General features: G+C 45.5%; 1 protein-coding gene across 4 annotated transcripts in view; it reads right to left on the bottom strand.

Annotated features, from left to right (window-relative positions):
• The window catches only part of Rptor (regulatory associated protein of MTOR, complex 1), a 296687-nt gene extending 279832 nt beyond the window's left edge, over positions 1-16855 (bottom strand). For 2 of the 4 annotated variants that reach the window (NM_028898.3, NM_001306081.1), the window contains exon 1: positions 15789-16855. In NM_028898.3, coding sequence (NP_083174.2) covers positions 15789-15950 — 162 coding nt within the window. In that variant the 5' untranslated portion in view covers positions 15951-16855. The remainder of the gene's footprint in view (positions 1-15788) is intronic. The other 2 variants (XM_006534363.3, XM_006534361.4) reach the window with 1 other exon arrangement.
• Positions 16856-21061: the final 4206 nt, after the last annotated feature.

Genomic DNA, 21061 nt, shown 5'->3' with positions numbered 1-21061 from the left:
CCAATCACAGACAGAAACAAACAAAAGAAATGACTTCTGGGACCTTGTGCTGTAACTGTTCTCCTCTCCTCTGTGCTGCCTCGACTGCTGTTACAGAAGAAGGCCAGGTTACTTCACAAAGAGTAAAGGAGAGAGATTAGACATTTCCAATGCATTTTTTTTAAGTATAAATAAGATGCTAGATTTAGGACTAAATAAAAAAAAATTAACTGCTTTAATTAAAAGATAAAAATCAAGCCAGGCAGTTGTAGCACATGATTTTAGTTCCAGCACTCAGGGAGCAGAGGCAGGCAGATCTCTAAGTACAAGGCCAGCCTGGTTGTCCTGGAAGTGAGTTCCAGGACAACCAAGGCTACACAGAGAAACCCTGAATCATGTAGACAGACAGACAGATCATCAGGCTGAACTAATAGCTGTTTACACAGACATATGGAGCACAAAATGATACAGAAACACTGACCTACATAAAGGGATGGAAAATAAGCAACAGAGAACCTGGTCGGTGCCTGGTGTTAACAAGGCCAAAAAGATCTGAAGTAAAAAGCACTGTTATGGGTTTAAAAAGCCACTTCCAAGTGATGCAGACTCAGAGTGTATAACATGACAGCACAGCCTCAGAATACAACCACAGCAGGAAGCACTGACCAGAAGGATAGAGAGAAAGAAAGAAAGAAAGAAAGAAAGAAAGAACGAACCAGCCTTCTGAGACCATGAAACTCATTTCAATGTCACTAGACTGTAAAGCAAGCTGTACGAGCCACAACACTAGGGGGCGCCATCCACTTAGGACAGTACTGTCCACAGGCGCCCCTAACCACAAGTGCACTAGCCAAGGATGACTCGGCAGCCATCACAGATGACTTCAATCACAAGCAACTGAAAAAAAAAAAAAATCAAACTCATCCTAGAAAATCTCACCTATGCTACAAATTACAAAGCAGGATAAGCATGCCTGTGCTCACCCATAATCCCAATATACATGAGGCAGAGGCAAGAGGATTCTGGGATTGACTTTAGCGCAGGCTACATAATGAAACCCCACCGCAAAAACAGAACAACAAAATACTTCTAAATAACAAATTACTTAATTCAAAGTGAAAAGCAAAATAATCTAAAGTGAAGAACCACATCACTGCAGGAAAATGTACAGAATCAATGAGACAGTCACCTCCCAGAACTAACACCAAGGAAACAGATGGCTGGAGACTCACACTAAGTGTCCATCTTGAGAATCTATCCCTTAAGCCAGGTGGTAGCTAGGGCAGGATTTCCACAAGTCTGAGGTGAGGCTAGAATGCATCAGAGTTTCAGGCCAACCTAGACAGACAGACAGACTCCCCTTTAAGGGCAGGGGTAAAAGCTGAGCCTGTTAGTACATACCTTTAATCCCAGGCAGAGGCAGGTAGATCTCTGAGTTTGAGGCCAACCTGGTCTACAGAGTGAGTTCCAGGACAGCCAGGACTACACCAAAAAAAAAAAAAAAAAAAAAAAAACTGTAATAAAAAACAACAACAACAAAGCCTAAATCCACAGAGCCAGGGAGGTGAGGGAGGGAAGGCCCTTGCCACTGTGCTAAGCCTGACACTGTCTGAGTTCCATCTCCTAGAAGCCACAGGGTGAGGAAGAAACCAACTCTTGCAAGCTGTCTTCTGACTTTTACACATGCACAAATAAATATACTTAAATTTTTTCATAATTATTGTATTTTACCTGTATAGGTATTTTGCTTGCATGCATGTCTGTGTGCCATGTGAGTGCCTGGTGACTGAAGCTCTTAACCCTAAGCTATTTAAATCAAAAAGCCTAATTAAAAAAAATATTAAAGCTTTTATAAAGAACACTTACATGGCTTCTCAGGCAGTGCTAGCAGTCACGGGGAGGAGGATGGGGGGATCTTGCTGTCCTGAGACTGACTAACTGTGGCTCAGGAGCTAACACCAAGCTCAACCCAGCGGCTAGAGCAATGGCACAGCACCTGGTCCCTGACCACCTGAACCCACTCTGCTTTATGCACTGCAATGTTCAGGAATGTCCACATTCAGCACAGGGCAGGTGAACTGGAACACACATGTAATGTGTGCGTGGAAGGCAAGAGTCAACACAGCTAGTCAATATCCGTGCTGCATACGCCTCAAAGAAGTAAGATGCTAACTGCTCCTGACAGAGGAGTTAACAGATGTCAGGGCAGGATGCATCAAGGACACTCAGGTTACTGAGATGTCCTCTTTTCTGAAGAGGGGCTGGGTTCACAAATGTTCCTTTTACAAATATTGATTGATATGGAAATAGTCAGTTCATAATTTTTAAAAAAGAAATCAGGTAGGGCTACACAGGCCTGCTTTTAATACAAAACAGGTCAGTAAATGGGCAAGTCCTTGCAAGAGGTTGGTGGCTAAAGCACAAAGTTTGTACAATGAGCTAAGCCTTTAAGGTGGTGAGTAAGTAAATCTGAGACTGTGATGAAGGGTCCAGCCTGGAGCTACCACAGTCCCAGAGAGGACCTGAGCCTTACTAAAGCATAAATAACAATCACTTCTGCTTCACCTCTGACCTGCCAGCTTTACAAAGGACATCCCTCCCACCACCCCCTAGGGGAAGGTAGAGCGTGGATTCTAGACCAGCAGCTCCTCATCTGGGAACCATGACTTTAGTCTGGTAGACCAAGCCATCTTAAACTTTATTGTTGTAAGCTACTCAGTAAAATCCAGGGCTGCAGAGATGGCTCAGCAGTTAAGAACACTAGCAGCCATGGCAGAGGACCTGGGTCAGTTCTCAGCACCAACAAAGCAGCTCACAAGTGTCTCTAACTCCAGTTCCAGGGAATCCAACACGCATGGTGCACATACATCCAAGCAAACACTTAAACACATAAAATAGAAGTCCACTGTAACTTCTTAGAGAATCATCTTTCAACATTGTAATCTACCTAATAGTAAGCAATGTGATCTGTGTTTTTATCCCAATCAAAAACTACTTAGAAAAACAATGGAGCAGAGGATATACCTGCAATCCCAGTACTGGGGAGGCTAATGCAGAGGACAGCCATGAATTCAAAGACAGCTTAGACTACATAGCAAGATCCTATCTCAAAAGAACAGATAGATAGATAGATAGATAGATAGATAGATAGATAGATAGATAAGAAGGGGAGGGGAGAAGAGAGGAAAGAAGAAGCGAGCAGAGGAGAGGCAAAGAGAGTTGGAAAGGACCCAACTCCTGCAGTAGACCCAAAAGCTTAAAGCTTAAGTTCTTCAGACTGAAGGACAATGCTACTTTTAAACTCAGCTTACACAAAGAGAAGAAAATTGAAAACATAAATACACAGGAAATATAAAGGTACTTCCTAATTTTTAAATGTGTTTAAAAATAATCAACTGCTTAATAATAAAATAGAGTAGTGTAGGGCTTAAAACATGTACAGTTAAAACATAAAATATCCACAGCATCGACACAAGGAAGACGGAGGACTAGAAGCTTGTCCCTCCCAGCTCCTATGTCACTATATGTCACAGTAACAACCTCAGCAGGGTCACCTGGTTAAGAGAAAGATATAGTGTCATAAACCTGAGACAGCTAGGAAGTAACAGAAGACCAAATATAAGGTAACCTTTTCTTTTACAACTGATCATAGTAAAATAATCCCAGGGGCTGGGATGTAAGGGGCAGAGCACTCAAATCTGCTAGGTTTGTCCTATGTTTCAAAAACAAAAACAAAACAAAACAAACTTCCATTCCAGAAAAACATAAACAAAACATCATACCTACTATTCTCTCACCTCCATCTCCTATCCTACCCACCAGTCCTATCTGTCCACACACTCCTCCATAGGCAAATAGTCTTTCACCTAACACAACTTCCAAGAGGCCAAAATGAAGCAGTGCAGCAGGCTCTTCTGAGTCGTTTGTTTTAACTAACAGCCTGCTTTGGGGAGCTCCTGGGACAGTACATGGGACACACATCCCTCCCTGTCCACAGCACTGCTCTGAGGTCACATCATGCCATCATGCCTTCTCTGCAACAGGGAAGCAGGTTATTGGAATCCATCAAAGAACAGGTGCAGAGGAGGGGTGCTATAGCAGACAGTACTATAAAGGCCAGGGTCCTTAGACTTTAAAATTGCTCACAGCTGTATTACGACAACTGCATCAAGTCCAAGGCATCCCACTGCGAAAGCATTCATACTGCTTTCAAAACACGTCTCTATGCATAAGTCACCTAATCACAGAAAGTCAGCTACAGAATCAACCACAATCTACTTGGCATAAAATGCTTCCCCATAAGAGACAATCTGACTGAACTTTCCCAAACATGTAACTAAGTAGAAATTATCACTAAGTCCCAATAATAAACAGATTACCCAACAGTTAGCTACTGGGAATCAGAAGGACTGAGATTCGGCCACCACCGCTGTATCTACCACACAGACACAGACTCTCACTAACAAGGAGCTAACCACAGCCCTGCTCAGCAGAACCGAAAGTCCTAGGGAAGTAAGCCAAGAGAATTAAGTAAGCTCCAGGGCCGCTACAGTGTGCACAGACACAGCAACACATCACCACCGTCAACGTGACTGGATCTGTAGTCAGTAGAGGGTCACACTTCTACAGGTGTGTGAGGAGTGAGAGGTTTTATTGAGGAGACCAGTTTTTGATTGTCCAATGGGTCGAAAAGAAAACAGAGAGAAAGCAAGTGAAACCCCACGTCCATCTCTCTGCCTCCTGACTGGAGGCAATGGACCAGCCACCTCCCACTTTGCAGCCGTGCCGTCCCCACGAGGACTGTGCCCTTGAACTGTGTGCCTTCAACCTGTGAGCCAAAATAGAACTTTGCCTCTTTAAGTGCTTTTCAGCTATTTGGCCACCATGATGAGAAACCTAATTCACACAGCCGCTGACCACATGGATATCACTCTCATCACAGTGCCCTGCGAAGCCAAGGAGAGGCTCATTTGCTATGAATCAAACCAAAATTCTGGAACTTGGTAACAAGGTCTTGGCTCTGTTAAAAAAGAAGAAGAAGAAGCCTTTTGAAACGGGGACAGAGAAGGGTAAGATGTAGCTGCTTTCCTGGTATCAGGGCAGATCCACAAGGATTCGCCACCAGAGGAATCAGATTTTAATAGGGCTTACAAGATTAGGTTTTAGTTGTTGTGCCCAGAGACTGAGTTACCATTGGTGGGGCGGGGCAGGGGGGGGGAGGAATAGTTGTAAAGGGTTATTGATGAGCCCAGCAAGCAGGATGAGAAAACAAAAAACCAACTCTAGCCTGCCCCAATCCTAGTATCTCACGGTCAGTACCAGCCCCCGCTTCCAGGGTGGTCTAGTGACAGAGGGCTCTTGATGAGGATGAGCTCAATTACCAATTCTAAATGCCACCTGTGTGAGAATCCACTGCCATTTTCTGCACAGCACCCCTAGCCATTCTGCCTAAGCACAGAGACTCTCCTCTCACCCTGAGAGACACCTACAGCTAACACAGGGCAGGGCAGACCAGTGGCTCTGGCACAACAGACCAACCCCATTCAAACGCCCAGGATGCAGGGCGCTGCTGTCACTATCGTGCCACTCAGCAGCAGGTGAAGAGCACAAGCTCTGGGTTTCTACCTGGTTATGACAAACATCCCTTCTAGGGACATCTCAAATGAGGTACATGGTCTCAGGGTCACATAATTCTGACCGACTCCCATACTTATTTTTTAACAGCATAAGCTTATTGTTCCAATTTCTGTGTTCCATTGTTATGTGTTTGCCTAAGTTAGCTCAGCAAATAAAACAAGCACTTTCCTCACAAGCCTGAAGGCCAGGGTTCTTAGACTCAAGGTTTGGATCCTCAGGGCCTTCCAAGGCTTGCCTGTTAGAGACTTGCTCCTCCACGTGGCACTTTGGGGAGAACCCAGTGAGAGCTTCTGCTTAGCAGGGGTATGGCCTTGTACTTGCAAGTAGCAGACCTCAGACCCTACACCCTCACTTCATGGACCAGGAGGAAAGGAATTTGCCTGCACTGTGTATTCCTGACATGTGCTGCTGTCCTGTCACAGCCTCAAAACAAGACTGCTATGGGTAACAGACTGAGAGGTCAGAGCCATGAGCCAAAACAAACCCTTTCTCCTCCTAAGTTATTGTTTCTGATGTTTGCTACAGAAACGAAAGTTGATCACACATAACAATGTCAAAGTTTTTAATGTCATTGTGTGTCTAAACATAGCTAAAATCTAACCATAGTTATGAAAGAAAGGAAAGAAGGAGGGAAGGAAGGGAGGGAGGGAGGGAGAGAGGGAGGAAGGGGAAGGGGAAGGGGAAGGGGAAGGGGAAGGGGAAGGGGAAGGGAAGGGAAGGGAAGGGAAGGAAAAAAAACAAGAAAAACATCCAAGGTCAGGAAATTCTCATAAAGGCTACTTTCGATTCAAATACACTACAAAGAATGATGCAACCTTGAACTCCCTCACTGTGTAACCTGCCTGGATTGCGAAGGGACATAAACTGCTAATAAAAGTCAGTCCTGGGCCAGGCCAGAGACATCTGGATGTGAACTGTGAGCAGATACCATGAACTGGTTACTTTCTATGCTGTGATAGAATCCAAGACCAGGGCAACTTAGCCCACTTCAGGGCCATACCTCCTCCAGCAAGGAAGTCCACACCTCCTAATCCTTTCCAAACCAGTCCACCAACTGGGGACCATGTTGGGACCATTCAAACATAAAAGGCTACAAAGGCCACTGTCTCTCAAGCTATCACATGATAGCATTAAATATCTGTGACAAATGTCCTGAGTTTTACAACTACACTACGGTTACACAAGAGAGTTCTTGTTCTTAGGGCACAGGCAGAATAAAGCAGACAGCACTACCAATCAGCCCTTCAATGAGCTGGGCACCAAGCATGTGCCCACAGGGGAACAGAATCCCCAGGTCCATGGGAGAAGAAACAGCCCTGAGTCTGAGGTAAGAGTATGTAGAAGTTCACTGCATTTTGGACTTCTCTGATTCTGTACATCTAAAATTTATGTCAAAATTTAGAAAATACAAAATGCCATTAGCTGAGAACAAATGACCCATCTGAAAGGGTAAAATTAATCCCCGTTAACAGTGACTGTCTCCTGTGAGCTGCTTCCTGTTCTGACTCTAAAGAAGTTCTCTGCAGTCACACCACCCAGCACCTGGCAGGTTCAAGGCTTAAGGACATGTTACAGCATTAACATACAGTGCCAAATAGTTACTAAAATGGCATTTCCACTTCTTTAATTAGACTTTTAAAAGATGACAAATTTTTTTGCTCTACTGAAACAAGTATCATTGCCAACAAAAGTCTCTGGAATAGCAGGGTGAGTGGACAGCCTGGAGCACTCGGTCCACATGAGCCACACGCTGCCCTGCTGAGGCTCTGGTTCAGACCCCCGCCAGGTGATAATGAGGAGGAAATGCTTCAGTCCATTTTGGGACTCTTTCACAGCATGCTGTTGAAAATAAACATGGCACCTTTTTTAAGCAGACTTTTTTTTTTAACTCCAATGGATGATACTCTGACTCCTGAGATTCACATGAGACATTTGGGGCAATCTCATGGGCTTCCAGGGCCAAGAAGAGAGGAACTAACTGCAGACAGTCAGCACATACAGACACACCGACATCCCAGCCAGACTCCTGGACTCTGCCTTCCTCAGGTCAGCTCAAGTCACAGCATCCTCCACTCTACTGTAATTACTTCATTTTCCCATAAGGACTCAGCCCTCAGTCTCACCTGGGTTACCGCTAGTCCCCACCACAGGGCCCTCCACCTCCACTGTTGTCCTTCCCAAGTCCTTTACTCCCACCTGCGAGCAGCTGAATGTAATATTGACCAGTGTGAAAGGTTCCTGTTTCATACACAGAATTCAGTACAGGTGATGTGTCTGATATGGAATCCTGTCTAATATGGAATGCCTGTAACACCATCACTGACATATGCACCAGTGTGTCACACGCACCAGTGTGTCACACACACCAGTGTGTCAGACCCAGCTGCTCTTCTAGCACAGGCAGCAAGGTGCAGAGGGCAGAGTACAGCTCAAGTCAACACTCAACCCTTCTGAATGACTCAAGACAGCCAACAGTTCCTCCTGTACACTGCACACAAAGGCCACCTGTGCTCTTCTCACAGAACAAGATCCTCCTGGGTGAGTAAACTATGCCATTTAACACACTCGCTCACGCGCGCGCACACACACACACACACAGTTAAATCTAGAGCTACTGAAAGAAGGCCTTGGTGGTTGTTATATGTCAGGCAGTGACTGCCCAAGCACATATGTTTCACAGGCACACCTCAGCTTCAATTCAGACCCCAAAGGACCCCAAATGTTCCTTGTATGAAGATGTCAGAATGATAGCTGGGTGGTAGATCAGGTAGATCTCTGTATTTGAGGCCAGCCTGGCCTACAGAGCTAGTTCCAGGACAGCCAAGGATATACAGAGAAACAATGTCTTGATTGATAGATAGATAGATACATAGATAGATAGATAGATAGATAGATAGATAGATAGATAGACAGACACAAACAATACATAGATTAGAAAGAGAAGACAGTCAGACAAACAGATATTAGGATGAGTAGCACAGGCTAGACACTCTTTTGGTGAGTCTCCTCTACTGTCAGATAAGTCATCACCTCATCTCCCCAGCTCTCCTTTTGACCACATACTCCTCAGACTTTTGCCAGCAGCCCCCTTTAGGCTTTAAGAGTCTCTGAGGCCCCAAAGACATTTTTTTTTCCCAAAGACATTTTTAATGAGTTACATTTATCAACACTTTCTGTATTAAACGGTAAAACATTTTAAAATGTAATATATTATGAGCTAATTTAAAAGTAATTATAAACTCATTATTTATTCAAACAAGTAACATTTCTTTGAAAAATAAGTATATTTTCAAAACTGCTAGTGGGACAAGTGGTTGTGTTCTACATTCTTTTTTTTTTTTTTTAATTTGAGTTGCTCTGTCCATATGTACACCTATATGCCAGAAGAAGGCATCCGATCCTTTTTTTTATAAATGGTTGTGAGTCACCATGTGGTTTCTGGGAATTGAACTCAGGACCTCTGGAAAAAGCAGCCAGTGTTCTTAACCGCTGAGCCATCTCACCAGCCCCCTGTGTTCTACATTCTGGTAAATCTCTTTACCATGAAGCTTCAGAGAAGACAGATGCATTCTAAAACATGTGTCTACATCTTTCCCAAGAAGACCTACAGCCAGAAAGGGCAGGAGGATCCAAACATCCCAGTAATCAACAAACTGCAGCTCGCTAAGTGGTACTCTGTGAAGTGACTCCATCTGAGTACTACAGCCTCCGTGGCCGTGAGGACACCTGACTGACACCCCACACCCATGTGCTCACTGGTTTAAACAAGCCACCCGCATGTTCCCATCATGCTTTTGTCAGAGAACTCTGTAAGGATCAGGATCTGTCAACTGCCCAAGTTTACAAACTCTAATTTTCATTTGAAAGCTCCAATCCTCTCACTGGCAACACTGTCTGATATTTTCCTTAAAATGGTTGCTCGAGGATGTGCATGTGTGCATGTGCAAGTGCGTGTGTGTTACCCAGGCCAAAGAGGGCCTGCCAGCCTTCCCTTGAGACACAGTGTTCACAGACTCAGTAGCTGCCCCCCTCCCCAACATGAAGAGGGGAGGCACACACTCCCTACCACAAAGGCAGTACAAGAAGACAGCAAAGGTCTTGGGAGTGTAGAAAAGAGAAAGGAAGCACTCACTCAGGAATCTGGCTGAAGTCTCCTACCAGGAAGAATTTCGGCATAATTAACTGCTTGTGGCTCTTCTCCCTCCCCAGCTATAAAAACCTGCAATTTTCTAGGATCTTATTGGAAATCCCACTTCCAAACGAAGAATATAAACTATGCTCCTTGAGTAAGCCTAACAGCTCCTGCTTTTGCCATATCAGACTAATTCGACCAAGACATCTCCAAGGGGGATGACCTGAGAGCCACCAGGATAGTACTGCTAACAATGCATTGTGACTCTGCCATGAGGAGTCCACTTGAGGATGACTGCCACATTCAAAAAGACCTTCAACCCTACTTCATCATACTGTCTAACCCCAAAATTCTTTTCAGTGAAATTTTTTTCAGTATGGAAGCCACAAATCCAAATCTGGCCTGAGTCAAGGTTAGAGAAACTCCTTAGGCTACTTGGAGTGACAGGTTGCGCTGTCTCTGTCCACTCACTACTGACACCTGACAGCCCAAGGCCAACAGAGAGTCACCAACCGCTGGCCACTACTACCCTTTATAGCCACAGACCACACACACATGGCCACTGGGCCCCTCTGTTTTTGGACACAGAGTCCGTCTCCACCTAGTCTTCACCCCCTCCACAGAGCCATCTCTACAAGGCCACCTGCCACGCCCCACTATGGCACTGAGCCTCTCCTCCAAGCAGCCACTGGTCTGGTATAAAGCAGAAGAGCTAACAGCTGGGGTGGTGGTAGAAAATGCCTTTAATCCCAGTGCCAGGAAGGCAGAGGCAGGCTGATCTCAGTGAGTTGGTGGCCAATATGATCTACAGAGCCAGGACAGCCGGGGCTAAACCGAGAAACCCTCTGGAAAAAATAAAAGTTAACACACAAAGGCAGAGAGGCTCAAGAACTAAAATTTAATCAAAATAATCACACCCTCTGCTACACCAAGGACCCTTTCAAGTAAAACCAGAGACTTCTCTGCTTGACAAAGAATACTAACATAGTTCAGATGGCCTCCTTCATCCCATGCTAGGATGGCACAGTTGCAACCTCATCTTCTCCTGCACCACCTGTGCCAGCATCAGCACCAAACTGCCCTCAGTGTCCCGTTGGGACAGGGATGTTTTCTGTGAGACAGTGTGATCAGGCTCAGCTTTGCTTCTGTAAGGCAGGGGCCTCTTCCTTCCATTGCTGCCACTCACTGTGGTGCTTTGAAGACACTTGACCCAGGGAGCAGCACTATTAGGAAGTGTGGCCTACTCCTGCCTTCCTTTGGAAGAAGATGTAGAACTCTCAGCTCCTCCAGCACCTCGCCTGCCTGGATGCTGCCATGATTCCCACCATAACGATAATGGACTGAACCTCTGAACCTGTAAGCCAGTTCCAATTAAATGTCGTCTTGTATAAGAAGAGTTGCCTTGGTCATGGTGTCTGTTCACAGCAGTAAAACCCTAACTAAGACATCAATTGTATGACTTTAGGCACCTACTTAGAGTTCCAGTGTCCCCATCATGGAGATAATGATCCCTAGGTAACTTTCAGTGCTCATTGAGAGATCTACAGAAATCCTTGGTAAGCTAGGACATTCTGTTGGGTTCCTACTATGTGCCTAGTACTGCTGAGGACTTGAACAAAGTAACTCTCTGCTTTATGATCAAAGTTTGTTTTTATCTGATTGAAGAAGTGTGAGAATATTGGAGAAATGGTGACCCCAAATAGCAACGAGTGCCCGGGTTGCTGCTTCAGACTGAGCAGCCCAGAGGCCTCTCTGAGAAGATGACTAAGATCTGAGTGAGAACATGGAAGGGTCAAGGAGGGAGAATATCCCAAGCATCACTACTGAAGAAGCAAAAGGGGCAGGTTCACAGCAGTTTCAAGAAGCTGTGTTGTACCGCTCTGCCATTTCAGAACCCAACACAGAGCACCAGGAAGGAAGCAGCAAAGCCTCAGCCTCAGAAGGTCCCTTGACCACTGCATGCAAACATCAGGGCAGAACGGACACAGAGATGCTGGGAAACTAGTCAGTACTCAACTGTCAGTACCCAGACAAGACACATCGCTGCCAGACTGGGGCTGCAGACCAAGAAGGGCAGTCTGGTGTAAGACACGCTGTGAGGTGATCTTCTGATCCTACTGATGCAGCTGGAAGCCAGAGAGAATGAACCTATGTACCTGCAGCTTCCATGGCCGGCTGAATGGTGGTGAATACTGGGACCAAGACAAAGTGGACAACAGCATCTGAGATGGCAAGCTCAGGAAGGTCAGAGCTAAAGACAAGCTGTGCGAGTCCCTGGCATGGGACAGAACTAAAAACAAGCTGTGCATGTCCCTGGCATGGGACAGCTGAAACCACAAATCAGACAAGAACAGTTCACAAGCCACATCCCTGGGCACTCCCCACCTAGGTGCCAAGCAACAAAGGAGTCTGAAGAGCAGCCAAAAGCAATCAGAAAGGACACTCACAAAGAGCCAAAGCAAGTAAAGAGCTACACAGAAGGGCCGGCCGTGTCAGTTGGTGGACGGAAAAGGACCTTTGGATTAGTAACAGAATGAGCACACACAGCAGCCTCCACGTGAAGATACAAGCTGAGGCAGAGGGAACCATGAGGGACCAGGAAGTACTCCACCCACCCATGCTTCAAAGACATCATAAGGGGCCTCCTCCTGCTACAGATACATCTCCATACCTGTGGACTATATACATCAGTGGCCCAACACACATACATTAGACAGCAGTGTGTCTCTCAAGAGTCCTAGGTACATTAGATAGTCTGTCTACTGAGAGTCTACACACATACATTAGACAGCTGTGTGTCTATCAGGAGTCCTAGTTACATTAGATGGTATGTCTATTGAGAGTCTACACAGAGCATGTCAATTGCTTTCCCTTCCCTTTTTTTTAAAGGCAGGATCTCTCTTTGAATCTAACTGGCTTGAAATTCAATCACTCATTTGTGTGGCCCAGGCTGGCCATGAACACACACTCCTCCCACACCCACTCCCAGGTGCCTCTATCAGGACACCCATTCTCAGACTTCCCAGGCTCCACCCTACATACATGCAGGCCATCTGAGACCAAGTGGCCCTACCTGGCCACTTTCCAGTGGGAAAAGGATTGCTGTAAGAACTGTTAAGCACAACAGGAAAACACAAATGGGGGATGGGTGCACACCTCCTCTGCCACCAGCCCATGAATGATTCATGTCCAACTCCAGTTTGTAAGTGTGTCTAGTTACTGGACAATTATATTCCCCAATATTGATACACATATGCATCATTCCCCATATGTAGAATTAATCAAAAGACAATCTAACTAAAGGCAACATAGTAATTAAAATGTTAACAGGCAGGCTGGAGACATTGCTCAGAGGTTAAGAGCACTGGCTGCTCTTCCAGAGGTCCTGAGTTCAATTCCCAGCAACCACATGGTGGCTCACAACCATCTGTAATGGGACCTGATGCCCTCTTCTGATGTGTCTGAAGACAGCTACTGTGTACTCACATAAATAAAATAAGTAAATCTTTAAAAGAAAAAGTTAACAACCACAATTGATTGAAAACAAGGGGTGCAAGAACCAGAACCAGGCTGAAGGTGGAACTCGAGGAACTGAGGGTGGGCATGCCCTGTGGGAGGAGGGACTGAGGGTGGGCGTGCCCTGTAGCTGGATGGCAAAAACCTCCTAAGAGCTTGTCAGTCAACTTTGGTGACACAATTTTAGAAACCAGTAACAAGGATACTAGACAGAACACTAATAAGTAATCATAAATAAAATACATTTTAAAACTAAGTTAGTATGCTGGGTGGTAGTGGCTCAAGCCTTCATATCCAAGTACTCAGGAGGCAGAGGCAGAGATAGGTTTCACTGTGTAGACACCTGGATGTCCTGGAACTCACTCTGTAGACCAGATTGGCCTCGAACTCACAGAGATCCACCTGCCTCTGCCTCCCAAGGACTGGAACTAAAGGTGTGTGCCACCATCTATCTCCTGGCAAAAGAAAAAGAAAAAAACACTTTAATAATAAGGCTGGAGATGTAGCTCAGTTTGTAGAGTGTTGCTTAGCGTGCACAAACTCTGAGCTTGATCACTAGGACCATTTAAGAGTGAATTCAGGGGGCTGGAGAGATGGCTCAGCGGCTAAAAGCACTGACTGCTCTTCCAGAAGTCCTGAGTTCAATTCCCAGCAACCACATGGTGGCTCACAACCATCTATAATGGGATCTGATGCCCTCGTCTGGTGTCTCTGAAGAAGCTACAGTGTACTTGTCATATGTATAAAAAAAAAATAAAATCTTAAAAAAAAAAAGAGTAAATTCCATGGTGCACACCTATAATCCTAGCACCTGGGAAGTGGATGCATGAGTTCAGGGTCATTCTGACTACACGCCAAGCTGGCCTGCACTACATAAAACCCTGACTCTAGAAAAGTATTAAACTAAAAGTTCAAAAGATATCCATTAATGTGATTTGAACAGTTTGAGTACAGGTTTAGGTAGCAAAAGAAACCACATTCAAAAGAACAGGAGAGAAAAAAACGTTTAAAATAAGAACTCCACCAAATCGAATGGGGGGGGGGGGGAGTAGAGTTGCTCTAAAACAAATTTATTTTTAGATAAACACTGCAATCAAATTTATTTTTATTTCATTAGTACTAGACATGTCCATAAAACAGACTTTATGCAGTCTCTCTCAGCCATCAGTTTAACTTAGATTGCTTTTATCCTTGTTTAAGACAGGGTTTGCACGTTGTAGTAGGGCTGACCTTGACCTGTGATCCTCCTGCTTCAAGATCCAGAGTGTTGGGATTACAAGAGTGATTTACCTTGCCCAGCATAAAATGCTTTTGACTATACACCAAGCTGGACTGCACTACATAAAACCTTGTCTCAAAAAAAATTTTCACAACTTTAATCTTAGCACTCAGCAGGATGAGGCAGGCAGATCTCTTGAGTTCAAGGCCAGCCTGGTCTACAGAGTTTCGGGACAGGCAGAGATGTTACACAGAGATATCCTGTCTCAAAAAAAAAAAAAAAAAATCAAAAAACAAAAAAATTTATCAATTTTTTGATAAAATTTAGCCAAATCAACAACTGAAACACTGGTCATTGCTAGAACTATGTTGAGGGTTCATCAACATACACCTTTTTAAAACAATCATCTCAAGTAAAAACATACCAAGTATAAACAAATGACACATTATAACACCAATTTCCTCTTTTATACTGAAAAGTTCACACAAATGAAAGAAGCCCAGGAGGAGAAAACAACTAAACACACATACACACACTATGGGTATACACAGACAAGAGACAGTAAACACACATACACACAATATGGGTGTGCACAGACAAGACACAGTACTCCCCTTTTGTTAGACCAGGAACTAACAGCACTACAGCTGGCTGTTTTCTTTGCTACCAACATCTCATGACACTCCACGATCAGAAGAACGGCCAAAAAACTGAACCCAGGTTCCAATCCATCATACCCCATGCTCCCTAATTTCCACTGAGGAAATTTTATCTCCAGGTTACAGTGACCACAAGTCACATACACAGGGAGTCAGCCTCACAGACAAGATGTTCAAAGGACTGGGATGAAACCTGCTGCAACCTTAAAATAACTTTGCCTGAATTTGTTATTGGCTAAACATTTCAAGTCATCTTGTTTTCCAACACACTTTATCAGACATCTGAACTTCAGGCAACCTGGTTATTTGAAAAAAAGCAGACTACAAAAATAGACTAAGCACGTTAACTATTATTTCCCAAGTTGTCTTTTCTCTAAGTGCTACTAAGTGTAGTAAAGGGCATATAAGTATCTGTGAAACTATAGTTCCTAATTTGGTGTTTTTCCCCCCTCTGAATTAAAACTCGTTTTTAACGCTACTCGGTGAGAAGAGACTAGCCAAAACCCGAGTCTGGAATAGCTTTTTGGATTTTAGTGCAACATGTGTCTTCGAAATACCCGCATCCTTCTAAAAAGGCTGTCCTTGCTCAGAACTTTCTTAGTTGGAAAACTACGAACTCAAAAAGGTGCCATGAGAAGCCACTCACCCGATCCTTCATTCTCCAGCTCTGCGCTAAAGATTTGGAGCCTTCGATTTTCTCACAATGTCTTTTCTTCATAAAAGCCAAAGGCAAGTTCCAATCTGTAAGGTCCGCCTCATCTTCCTCCCCGAGTCCCATAAGAGGCGACTGCAGCATCTCCGACTCCATCAGGGGAGGAGGGGGAGGGGGAGTCCTTGGCAGCAGGCGCTCGAGAACCTCCAGCCTTAAAAACTAGTGTGGACCAGAACTGGTAAAATAAAATACGGGAAAACGGGAAGCTGGGAATAGAGACGGCGGCAGAGCGTTCGAAGATCCTTATTGAGGCTAAACCTCGGAGATCTTTATCTCGAACTCTGAGCGCGAAGTTGGAGGGGGCGGGGTGGGTGGCGAGCCCGTGGGTACCCAAGCCCGCAGGACCCGGACGAGCGGCGACACGCGCGCCCGGTCGCCGGCCCCCGCAGCTCTGCAGGCCGTCAGGAGGGCGGCAAGCGGGACTGGCGGAGGCGGGAGAGACTTCAGGCCCGGCGATGACCCGGCTCTCGGCCTCCAACGCCTCAGTGGCTCCCGGCGGGCAGGCCGGCCCGCTCGCAGGGCGGCTTCTCCGACTGTGCTGGCCCGGCTGAGGCCTCAAGGGATCGGGATCGGGGGGCTTCGGGGCTCGCCCAGCGGCTCTCAGCCCTGCGGGTCCCGCACTCGCCTGAGGGGCTGCAACCTGAGCCAGGACCGGCCCATCGTGCCCGTCCGCAGCCGGGCTCCTCAGCCACCGGGCCGCGCGGCCAGGCCCGTGCTGGCCTTCTGCTTCGTGGCTCTCTCCTACCCAGGAACGAGTCCCGATACACACGCGACACGGGCCCGCGGACAGCACAGGGACACTGGGCTTATTAGGTCAGGGGAGTTTTGCCCTCTGCTCTGGAGCCACAGTGAAAACTCCTCTCATCAGCACATCAAGGAGGACGCCATATTGCCAAGGCCCAGCATGCACCGCTATCTACGGCGCGTCCAATAAGCCAAACCTCTTCGAGCGTTCTCACCGCTCTACCCCTGCTAGGGCGTAGAGCTCGGTGTTCCGTCCTCCCTTCCCCCACGCCGTTACCGAGGTTACCACGTCTTTTCTCCTTAGTTGATCTCCACTAGTAAAATAGACCATTTGCGATTGAAACTATGTCCGTTCAGTTATTTTTAAAAGCTTTTTGCTACTACAAACAAAGCTTCGTGCCTTGATATTAAAGAAAGAAACCACTTGGTTTCGTCATGATTTTAAAAGGTGGTATTTTTAAAAAGCCTCAGAAAAGACCATTGATATTAGACACATAAGACTATCGGGACTTTCTTTTGATATTTCCACTTTTAAAAGAGACCGATTTCATCGATTACGAATTTTTTGTCTGATATACTTTATTTCCTGAACAGTATATTCTTATTTTGCTACAGTTTCATGTGCAAACGTCTAAAGCTGCCCACAGAAGCAAGCCTCCCTGCTGTTGACTTCTCTGGTTCAGTTCAGTAAATCTCAGATATTGACACACTCTGAGAACTGCTTTGGTGCAATGGAAATATAAAGTAAATGTAACGAGGTGCCAGCCTTTCGTAACCAGGGTGCGAGTGAGACACTTTTTGGTTTTTTTTGGTTTTTGGTTTTTTGTTTTTTTGTTTTTTGGTTTTTTTTTGTTTTTTTTTTTTTTTTTTTTTTTTTTGGTTTTTCAAGTCAGGGTTTCTCTGTATAGCCCTGACTGTCCTGGAACTCACTTTGTAGACCAGGCTGGCCACCACCGCCCCGGTTAGTGAAACACTCTTAACCTTTAGCTAGAGTTCAGTCAACAACTGAGCCCACCTTCAGCTTTGGTGTTAGGGGAGCCTCTGTTAGTCAATGTTACTAATTTCAAGCTGCATTTTCTCAGTCTTAGGTTCCTGAACCATAAAGTTTGGATAATATTAAAGAATATTACTAAAAGGATAAAAATTTAGCTTGTAAAGATGCCCAGGCCAGCCTAAGCTACAAAATAAGACCCTTTCTTTAAAAAAAAAAAAAAATCCACTTTAAGAGAAGGGTTGAAAGCTGGGCCTGGTATTTAATCCCAGCACTCTGGAGGCAGAGGCAGGAGGATCTCTGTTAGTTGGAGGTCAGCCTGGTCTACAGAGCTAGTAGTTCCAGAACAACCAGAGCTACAGAGAGAAATCCTGCCTTGAAAAACAAACAAACAAGATGTGAAGGCATTGCAAGCCACCACTGAGAGTGAGCTCTGACTGATCCTGGTATGTTTATAAAAAGATAAAGACAGAAAAAATATGTTCTATGGGGGGAGGGGGAGGAATGGGGAAAGGGGGTTCCTCCGTAGACCCATGCTGAGGCATTCCTTCCCCCTGAGAGACCAGCCACATGTATAGAGTAGAGTTTATTCAGGGCATGGGGAGGGGAGTTAAGAGGGTAGTAGAGGCAGAGAAAGGGAGAGAGAAGGATAGAGTAGAGAAGTAGAGGTGAGCCATGGCCTTGAGCACATGGAGAGAGAGGGAAGGGAAGGGAGAGGGGTAGGAGAGAGCAAGAGCAGGAGAGAAGCAAGAGATCAAAAGCAAGAGTAAGAGAGGGATGAAAGGGATAAACAGCCCCTTTTATAGTGGGTCAGGCCTACCTGATTGTTGCCAGGTAAGTGTGGGGTGGAATTTAGACAGAATGCTAACAGGTCCCACAACTCCAATGTAGTCTACTAACTGTAGGCCTTACCACTAAAGCCTGGGTTAATCTGCAGATGTGTTCCTCAGAGTAGATCCAGGGTTGGACACAATGTGACAGTCCCTAACACAACCCTGCTAGCATCTGAGAGTCCAGGCTGCAATCTCAGATCCCTCTCACAAGCATGTGGGAAGTGTTTCCTGCTGTTTAGTTATCACCCCCCAAGAATTCCTGAGGTTACAGTATCACACAGAGCCCATTATCCTCCTAGTCTCAGAGCAGTGCACCAAAATCGAGTGTCCCCATTACCACCAGCCCCTCCCCACCACTACCAGCAGGGGCTTTAGAATTTCTAGAATCTATAGAAGAAATCATAGCACCTCCTGCTTCCACCTTGTCCCAAAGTATCCCTTGACACTTTACTTTGTAGTCCTGATGCCCACTGGTGCCATACACACATGGTGATCCCTCCAACCTTAGGCTGCAGAGAGCTCCCAGAAACTGGAAGGCCAGTGAACCTAGTATAAAAAGACCCTGGAACAAGAATAACAAGAGACCCTGGAATAACAAGAGACCCTGGAACCAAGCTGGAAGGCAAGGACCAATGCCAAGGTTGTCCTCTGACTTCCACATATGTGCTATGACACTTGTATTCATACATGTAAACATTTATACACACATACACAAACAGGCATGCCTATCCAAATTACAAGTTTCAAGCCTGTGAGTGACCCTATATAAAAATGAACAAAATGTGACTGGACCCCTAGCTCATCAGACAAACATATGTAACTCCACCTCCAGGGCATCTGACACCCTCTACTGGCCACTGTGGGTATCTACACACATGTGTATTCACATGTATGTAACACACACAGATGCACACATAAAATAAATCATTTAAAAGGTTGGGCACATCTTTAGGAACAACACCTGAGGTTGACCTCTGGCCTACCCACACACGTAGCACATGTGAGTTTACATACAAAAATAAGGAAGAAGAGGCAGGCATGGTGGTGCATGCCTTTAATTCCATCACTTGGGAGATAGAGGTAGGCAGATCTCTGTGAGTTCAAGGACAGCCTCGTTTTCAAAGTGAGTCCAGGATAGCCAGAGAAAACCTGTCTCAAAAAAAAAAATGAATAAATTTTAAAAAGGTAACAAAGGAGCCCACTGCTCTAGACTCCTGAATCATGGGAGATGATGTAGGAAGACAGATTTGGAATTTGTTTTATTTACTGAGAGAACCCTAATGAGAGATAAAGGTAGTCAGAGCTACGGACAGGAGACAAGACTCTCTCCAAAGTCTCCTCCAATAGCTGAGCTTCATTCCCCCCATGCCCAACACACACACTATACACACATACATACACGTGTGGCGCACACACTGGTACACGTACCACACAAGTACAATACACACCATCCATAAACACACACCACACACACAATCACACAATCAAAACATACCATACACACATACAACACACAATACACATACACACGATACACACGCACACCAAACAAACACAACAAAACACAACACACAGAAGCGGATATTGAGACTTACATATGCAATTCTAGCACTTGCGAGGTGGAGACAGAAGGTTCAGAAGTTTAGAGCCATCCTTGGCTACAGGGAAAAATGGGCTTCATGAGATTCTAGCTCAGAACAACAATACTCAATCAATCAGTAAATAAGTAAATGAATAAATAAATAACATTTAATTTCCCAGGGCACCACTAATTCCTGAAGTTCTGACAAAGCCTCTCCCTGAAGTCTCTATACCTATAACATGCAGACTATGAAGGTGACACTTTGGAACAAATCTGTGACTCGTGGGAAAGCCAGGAAGGACAGGTTGACAGCCCAGTTCCCAACCTGAAAGTTGAAGGATGTGCCAGATTTCTTTCACTTAAAAGAAACACTCTTCCATTGTGTCCTGGACACTTCTATTCAAGTCTCTGACAAACCCTAGGAAACCTCGGGGGCTTTCAGAAGGCAGAGCCTCTGTAGCAAATGACAGGCTGAAGAAAACTAAAGGGTTGACATTTCTGCCAGGACAGTCCATTCTCCACAGCATGTGATCATTTGGCCACTTGGGCCTGTGGTTCCCATTTCAGTATCCTGCCATCATCTATCAGCAGGGACACAGGCTTCCATAAAGCTGCTCACCGAAACCATTTAATAATGAAAACATGTGTTACCCATTTCCAGACATGTGTAAAATCTGGTCTGAGTCAGGCTATGAAATTGGACGTGGAAGCTGAGGACAACCTCCTTCCCCTACAGTCTATTACAGTCTCTGCCTACATGAATAAAGGTGCTTACAAGCTGAGTGCCTCTGAAACCGATTGCTCATGGACAATGTCAGGCTGCAGACTAGCAGGAAGAGAGGAAGGGCTGCTGGGCCCAGCTCTGACCTCAAACTAGAGGAAATACCACTGACCTGCCAGACAAAAGGAGAGGGACCTCATCTCACACGGTGGACCCCATCACCCCTCACCAGCCCTAAAACACTCACTGCCAGGCTGAGGAGACAGTCCAGTCTGGAAGGAGCTTCTCCTATAAGCACGAGAGCCTGTGTTTCAGCCCCAGCAACTCCTGTGTTTT

Source organism: Mus musculus, chromosome 11 (assembly GCF_000001635.26).
Source record: "Mus musculus strain C57BL/6J chromosome 11, GRCm38.p6 C57BL/6J".
Lineage (NCBI taxonomy): Eukaryota > Metazoa > Chordata > Mammalia > Rodentia > Muridae > Mus > Mus musculus.
The sequence above is the reverse complement of the archived record's forward strand: the minus strand, read 5'-3'. Positions and strand labels throughout refer to the sequence as shown.